Source organism: Sinohyriopsis cumingii, unplaced genomic scaffold (assembly GCF_028554795.1).
Source record: "Sinohyriopsis cumingii isolate HCF-2022 unplaced genomic scaffold, ASM2855479v2 utg000974l, whole genome shotgun sequence".
NCBI lineage: Eukaryota > Metazoa > Mollusca > Bivalvia > Unionida > Unionidae > Sinohyriopsis > Sinohyriopsis cumingii.
In genome coordinates this window covers 828441-837037 of record NW_028315950.1, presented here as the reverse complement: position 1 = coordinate 837037, position 8597 = coordinate 828441, and the positions used below count along the sequence as shown (strand labels likewise).

At 36.3% G+C, this 8597-nt stretch overlaps 1 protein-coding gene across 1 annotated transcript in view; it reads left to right on the top strand.

The window, feature by feature from the left end:
• Positions 1–1449: 1449 nt before the first annotated feature.
• The window catches only part of LOC149772895 (tyrosyl-DNA phosphodiesterase 2-like), a 69995-nt gene continuing 62847 nt past the window's right edge, over positions 1450–8597 (top strand). Inside the window, exons 1-4 of the mRNA XM_089947137.1 lie at positions 1450–1476; positions 4603–4728; positions 5629–5682; positions 6983–7108. Coding sequence (XP_089803263.1) covers positions 4631–4728; positions 5629–5682; positions 6983–7108 — 278 coding nt within the window. The 5' untranslated portion in view covers positions 1450–1476; positions 4603–4630. The remainder of the gene's footprint in view (positions 1477–4602; positions 4729–5628; positions 5683–6982; positions 7109–8597) is intronic.

Here is an 8597-nt window from a genome sequence, read left to right as displayed (position 1 = left end):
GCTCAATCATTAACTCGATAGCCCAACATGAAAACACTAAGACAGCTTGGAATCACTGCATTAGCTCAATCATTGACTGCATAGCCTGGCATGAAAACACTAAGCCAGCTTGGAGTCATTGCATTAGCTCAATAATTGACTGCATAGCCTGGAATGAAAACATACAGCCAGCTTGGAGTCATTGCATTAGCTCAATCATTGACTCCATAGCCCAGTATGAAAAGACTAAGCCAGCTTGGAATTATTGCATTAGCTCAATCATTGACTGCATAGCGTGGAATGAAAACATTAAGCCAGCTTGGAATTATTGCATTAGCTCAATCATTGACTCCATAGCCCAGCATGAAAACACTAAGCCAGCTTGGAGTCATTGCATTAGCTCAATCATTGACTGCATAGCCTGGAATGAAAACATACAGCCAGCTTGGAGTCATTGCATTAGCTCAATCATTGACTCCATAGCCTGGCATAAAAACACTAAGCCAGCTTGGAATTATTGCATTAGCTCAATCATTGACTCCATAGCCCAGCATGAAAAGACTAAGCCAGCTTGGAATTATTGCATTAGCTCAATCATTGACTGCATAGCGTGGAATGAAAACATTAAGCCAGCCTGGAATTATTGCATTAGCTCAATCATTGACTCCATAGCCCAGCATGAAAACACTAAGACAGCTTGGAGTCATTGCATTAGCTCAATCATTGACTCCATAGCCCAACATGAAAACACTAAGACAGCTTGGAATCATTGCATTAGCTCAATCATTGACTGCATAGCCTTGCATGAAAACACTAAGCCAGCTTGGAGTCATTGCATTAGCTCAATCATTGACTGCATAGCCTGGAATGAAAACACTCAGCCAGCTTGGAATTATCAAATTAGCTCAATCATTGACTGCATAGTCTGGCATGAAAACACTAAGCCAGCTTGGAATTATTGCATTAGCTCAATCATTGACTCCATAGCCCAGCATGAAAACACTAAGCCAGCTTGGAGTCATTGCATTAGCGGTTTTGTTGGTTTCTGACAAGGTCAAATATTTGTTTTACCCCCACATGACTATCCTTATGCACGAGCACGTGTTGGTACTTTCAATTATGGGATTGGCGGGTGATGTCAGGAGAAACTCATGATTGGGTTCGAAGACTTTGATCTAGAGTAGAACCAAATACAAATCTGCTTCTGTCATACAAATGGTGGTTGCCAGGGTCTTTCTGGGTAATCTTTCAACCAGATATACCGGCTGCCACGCATAGAATATACTGTGATGAAAGATGGCTTTCCAACTAATAAAATCTAAACTATTAAATACAAAGACATAAACATTTTATGGCTCTTAAAATAGCCAACCCACGTGGTGATGAAACAGTCGTAAAAGGGACATCTGATAGAATACCAAGCAGTGTTTGATTTTGTACATGAATGCAAATAACGTTTGCGAATGTAAATATAGAAACAGACAAGACTGCACAAAGGTGACACATGTTGAAAGTATTACTTTCATTTTAGTATTTGTTTGGTTTTGGTACTTCATTTTACAACATAGTAGACAACATTGCAACATAGTAGCCAACACAGCAACACTAGTAGATGATAAAGGATAATCCTATGGTAGAGTTTCAACTGACACTCTTTTGGACAATATTCTGGCATGCTAACCACAAAGTCACCAGGTCTTGTGCCTCCATTAGTCACTTCATGTTATATTCATGAGTCCCATATTGTATGTACATCTCCTAAACGTTGTGAACCTGGGTGATATGCAGGAGGTCTGGTGAATCAGTCCTATTCTACACTCAACTCCAACACTTTGCTCCACTTGTTACACCAGGCCTATTCTATGCACATTTCCAAAATGTTGATACCCTGAGTGATATGCAGGAAGCCTGGTACGTCAGGCTTATTCTACACTCATCTTCAAATTCTGCTATTTTTGGGTGGTGACATGAGACTCGGTGCATCAGACCTATTCTACATTCATTCCAAAAATCAGTCATCTTGGGGTATTAATTTGTTGCTGGTTATTTCAAATTCAGCATGGCTACATAAAATATCATATTCAATCTTTGAATATAATATTTTCAACTTGCCAAATATCGAGACAAATCATGTTTTATTTCAAAAGAAGCTTTTCAGTGGGACATTTAGATACATATGTAACCAATACTGGTGTTACCGAAATTTCCAGCATACGTGGATGAGTCGAGTATTAACCCATATCTGTCTTAATTTGCAAACATTTAAAACATCTTTTCAGACTGGTTCATGACATTTTATGTAAAATGAGATTACAAAAAAATGATATTTCTATATCATGGCCATCTTGCTATAATACATACTTTCACGTATAATAATGCCACTTACTTATAAGTATCTATGTTGTTCCGTAGGCAATAAGACCCAGATCTGACGTTAACTGGTATACAATATTAGATCCGAGTATAGAATAAGATTTTAAGTCCATTTTGTGATTATAGCTTTACTGGTTGATTTTTGTTGCGACCATGCGATATATGTATCAAACTATTGGGCACCTTGGAGAGAGAAAATAATTAGCATGAAACATAAAGTTACACAGGGGTCAATGTCTGCCAGAAGCAACATATTATGATTCATTGGATATATATGTTTAGAAAGGGTTTTTAACATTTTCAAAGTACCGGGTGACCCCACTATAACACGGTCCATTATAACGCAAATTCACATCTAACACGATCGTAGCCTGGCTCCCAAAATTTCATATACATGTATTTTTCTCGTACACAAACAAAATTCTTTCTTAAAAGTACGAACAATAACATGTGATTTGGGGGAAGGGCACACGCATATGAATTCTAATACAAGATGATGGCGGCGTGGCTCCTAAACATTCATATATATGTATTTTTCACATCCACGAAAAAAATTCAGAGGCACTGTAAAAAGAAGCTGAACACTTGTCGTAAGTGCAAGGAAATCGATTTTTGCTAAATAAACAAACTATTTGTTCACATTGACAAACCATCGTAACACTGAATTGTTATATCATAATCCGCGTATGCTGACATCTGCTTCTGCTAACATCTGGCCTGAGTAATGTGTGCTAAGATGTCGCTGTATTTTTGGTTGACATTTCTGGTAGCTGAGGTCAACCAGACGGATCACTATGCCATATTGAGTTTTTCTGACGACAAAGTGTTGCACTATCAGTCGCTCTGTTGTAATTAATATATTAACTTAGACTGACTTTTGCATGTGGATTGTAAGAGATATTATCTTCTTTTTACATATAGAATTAAATCCTTCAGAACACTCACATTTTGTTAGCAATCCCTGTCAGAACAGAACTCGTGTTCATCCATCTTCCGTTGACATTTATTAAATTTCTTACGCATGCTTGGAAGACAGAATAACAACACTGCCAGAAATGTTTTTAAAAAAGTTGCAGAGGTCTATTTGTTGGTCTAATAGTCATTCAACAAGGACTATCTGCACTTGATCATCCTTAGAAGGCATGAACATTAAATCAAAAAATCAACCTAACGATGTTTTACACCTCTTTTCTTAAAATGTTCCCAGAAAAAAATAGTTTGGCTAAAACTTTAAAAAAAAGACTATCTGTGTGTTATGTAAAGAAAACCGACTATCTTTGAAGTACCTATCGTTCTGTATATATACGAAGCTAATAAAACTAAAAGTCAGTTTCAATTAATGCTATTCAATTATTTGATGCCTCCGCTTAAAGACAGCAGCATTTGCTTGTTCCTTCAAAGCTTCGTTTAACGGTGAATTCAATAACATGTGCGTCCTTCATCAAAGAAAGCTGACTACAATGTTCAATAGAAAGCAAAACACTTTTATCAAATTGAGTCAGCACCAAACGTAAATAAAATCAGTGGAATCTAATGGATTGTTGCATTTTCTAAAGTAACTGGAACATGTTTATTGAACCGTGAAAGTTTCCCTTTTGCAGGAAAAGATTTTTTGCATACAATCGCTGACAATGGCGGAATAAAAACCAAAATCAAATTTCCAATCCTTTGAAAGCATACAAATATGTGCATGTAAATAACTATAGCCTTGATTCGTAGTGAACTGGTAGTGACAAACGGATATAGATTAAATGAAGACTACGAATTTTTACTTATGTGCTGTCGAACGGGATGTGACTGATAAATACATTTCATGTATATTCGAATTTATGGATTTTGATGTACTGGTACAGTACGTAATGTATTATGGACTGTACTACAAAATGTTAGTTGTCCATTTGAAAGTGTCGTTCAGTTTGTCTTCATTTAATCAAAAATATGTATTTTGTGTCCACACTTTTACCCAACCCACCCTTCCTGCGCCATTATTTAGGTATACGCATCATGCATCATTGAATTTAGCATATTTAGCTTGGGTGGTTCGGTCTATTACACATTCTATGGAGCCCAACTACCGTGTTATAGCTTGGGTGGTTTGGTCTATAACACGGTCACGTTCTATGGAGCTCAACCACCGTGTTATAGCTGGGTTACACTGTATTTTCATATTAGAAGCTGTTTCATTTTCTTTAAGCTATGCCAATGTCATGTTCTAATTGTCTTACTGGAAGCTGCTTCATTTTCTTTAAGCTTTTCCAATGTTGAAGAACCAGAGTTCATGGCTGACACACAACCAGTAAAATCCAGGAATGCTGAAAGCCATGATGTAAATGATAAATCAGAAAGAATTAAAGTGATCTATGAGAGAACTAACAAGTAAGTTAAAAGTGGCAAATAGGTGCAAGCAATGAGTTTTTAACACAGCTGATAACTTGGATGTAGTCATTTGGTGCAAATGAAGAAAAAAAAGTGTGACACAACTGATGTATTGATTGTATTATTTGGGTGCAAATAATAATTAGTATGTAACACAACAAGTTGAAATTGGCAAATGTGTGCAAATAGTGAGTGTGTGACACACCTGAGATGTAGGTGGTTGTAAATGACGGCGACCAAAAAGAGCCTGTGAAACAACTTATAAGTTCATTGTGATAGATGGGTGCAAATAATATGTAGTGTGTGACACAGCTATCAAGATTTGTTTGGTATATGGGTCGACATAATGAATATGTGACGATACTGACAAATATGTTGAATATGATAAATGTGTGCAAATAATGAGTGTATGACACAGTAGTTGATAATAAACGTGATTGAGGTCAATGGGTGCAAACAATTAGGTGTGTGTGATGCAGTTGACAAGTCAGTTGAATGTGGTAAATGCGATGAAAACATAATAAGCATTCTGTCACACCACTGACAAGGATTTTGATTTTGGTCAAGCTGAGTGCCAGCACTGCTGCAAAGGATGTTGATTGTGGTAAAAAAGTGCAAATGATAAGGATGAATAAAATAAGACGATGAGAATGAATTTTTTATGATGACTTAGAAAGAGGAGAACAGTTTTTTTATTATTTAAAGAAGTAAGGTAACTAATATAATTTCGTACGTATATCGGCATTGAAGTAGGGAAATCACATAAAAAAATAATGTTTTCTGGATAAAAGAACAAGTTGTACAGGGCTGTAGTTTCGGCAACTAATTTGTGATGATATATACTTAACCAATGCAAACGGTCTGGTATTATAGTTACCTGCTGTTTATCTGTATTTGCAGGCAGGCACAGATGGGTGGGTATCGGTCACTGGATTTGCAGAAAGACAAAGATCGGTGGGTTTCATTCTGTTTGTCTGGATTTGCAGGCAGGTAAAGATGGGTGGGTATTGGTCTCCGGATTTGCAGACAGGCACAGATGGGTGGGTATCGGGTTGTTTGTCTGGATTTACAGACATGAACAGATGGGTTGGTATCAGTCTTTTTATCTCAATTTGCAACCAGGCACATATCGGGTGTATCGGTCTGTTCTTGTTTCATTTACACCAACTTGAAATAAGGTAAATAAAGTTTAATTAAATATATTATGTCCTTCCTAAGCAGAAAATGAAGACCTTAAATTTTTTGGCTTTGTATATTTAGCCCTTGCTTTTAATTTGCGTATCATAATTTAATTCAAGCAAAAATATTTCCGTTATTCCTATGGTATGTCTGTAACTTTTGCAAATGAAAGATCCCGATAAAATCCTTATGAAAACTTCCATTTGGTTGACATTTCAGAAAGAAATTTACTAATGCATTCAGCACATGTCAAGCAATACTGACTCTCCATTAAAGGGTCAGTAGCTCAAAGGTTAAGGTCACTGTTACTTTCTTTGTGGTCAGATTTCATTGATGTATATACACATCATTGGTGTTTGTTGCATGGTTTCTCAATGCCTTAGGAAATTATTTTCGCAGCATAAATGTTGATGTCACTATTACAAAGAGTTAATTTTGCCTTTATATTTTATATCAGCGAAATAAACCAATTCTGAGGAAATGTACTTTCATGAAATTTAAAATATAAAAAAATTCCAGACACATATAAAATTATGTTTAGTCATTTGGTTGAAGGTCAAAGTCACTTTAATAAACATTGAGTTTCCTCTAGCATTTATTACAATCTAAAATTTGAGTTCTGGTGAACAGACGTTGATGAAATGTTGTAAACATATTCCATATAACGTCATAATCCTAAGAAGATAAACTGAATTTAAAGAGCGAAGGTATTAAATGTAGATCATACTTAAGTTTTTATATGCATTATGGGTTGTACTATAAAATGCATGCTGTCCATATAAAAATGTATTTCAGTCTAGTTTGTCTTCATTTAATCAAACGCATGTATTTTATGTCCGCTTTTATTTCCCAACCCACCCCAACCCCCATCATTATTTAGGTATATGCATCATTTACTTCAGCTAACTGGCTTGGTTGGCTCGGTCTATAACACGGTAATGTTCTATGGAGCCCAACCAACGTGTTCTAGTTGGGTTACACTGTATTTTCATATTAGAAGCTGTTTCATTTTCTTTAAGCTATGCCAATGTCATGTTCAAATTGTCTTACTGGAAGCTGCTTCATTTTCTTTAAGCTGTTCCAGTGCTGAAGAACCAGGGTTCATGGATAACACACAACCAGTAAAATCCAGGAATGCTGAAAGCCATGATGTAAATGATAAATCAGAAAGAATAAAAGAGGTCTGTGAGACAGCTAACAAGTAAGTTAAAACGTGGCAAATATGTGCAATTAATGATTCTTTAACACAGCTGAAAAGTTGGTTCTAGTTAATAGGTGCAAATTAAAGACTCTGTGACATAACTGACAGGTTGGCTGTGTTAAATGCGTGCAAATTATAATTATTATGTAATACAACAAGTTGAAAGAGGTAAATATGTGCAAATAATGAGTTTGTGATACAACTGAGACGTACGTGGTTGCACATGAGGGCGAACAATAAAGATTCTGGGATACAACTGATAAGACCATTATGATAAATGGGTGCTAATAATATGGAGTGTGTGATATGGAAAACAATGAATTTGGTAAATGGGCCGATGTAATGAATGCGTGACATTACTGACAAAGATGTTGAATATGATAAATGTGTGCAAATAATGTTCATGACACTGCAGCTGATAATGAAGTTGATTGAGGTCGATGGGTGTAAACAAAAAGGTGTTTGTGATGCATTTGAAAAGTAAGTTGAATGTGGTAAATGTGTACCAAAAAATAATAAGCACTCTGTCACACAATTGACAAGGGTTTTGATTTTGGTCAAACTGGGTGCAAGCACTGCTGCAAAGGAAGTTAACTGTGGTCAACAAGTACAAATAATAAGGACGAATACAATAAGATGATGAGAATGAATTTTGTATGGTGACTTAGGAAGAGAACAGTTTTTTTAGTGTTTAAAGAAGCAAGGTAACTAATATAATTTCGTATGTATAGTGGCATTGAAATAGGGAAAGTCCATAAAAGATCATGTTTTCTAGATAAAACACAAGTTCTACAGGGTTGTATGTTTGACAACTAATTTGTGATGGCATATACCTAACCAGTGAAAATGGTCTGGTATTATAGTTACCTGCAGTTTATCTGGATTTGCAGACAAGCGAGGATGGGTGGTTGTCGGTCTCTGGATTTGCATACAGGCACAGATGGGTGGGTATTGGTCTATTTGTCTAAGTTTGCAGGCAGGGACAGATGGGTAAGCATCAGTCTATTTGTCTGGATTTGAAGGTAGCCACAGATGGGTGGGTATTGGTTTCCAGATTTGCAGGCAGGCACAGATGTGTGGGTATCGGTCTGTTTGTCTGAATTTGCAGACAGGAACAGATGGGGTGGTATCAGTCTGTTTCTCTCGAGTTGCAAGCAGGCACATATGAGTGTGTAATGGTCTGTTTGTCTGGATTTGCAGACAGGCACAGATGGGGAGGACATCGGTCTGTTCTGACCTGAAATAGATTTTAATTAAACTCGTTATGTTCTTCTTAAGCAAAAAATGAAGTCTTTAAAATTTTGGCTTTGTATCTTGCATATCATTGGTGTTTGTTGCATGGTTTCCCAATGCCATAGGAAATTATTTTTGCAGCATAAATGTTGATATCTCTATTAAAAAAGTTAATTTTGCCTGTACATTTTATATCAGCAGATTAATCTTATTCTGAGGAAACATACGTCAGTGAAATTTAACATTTGTTTTTCTC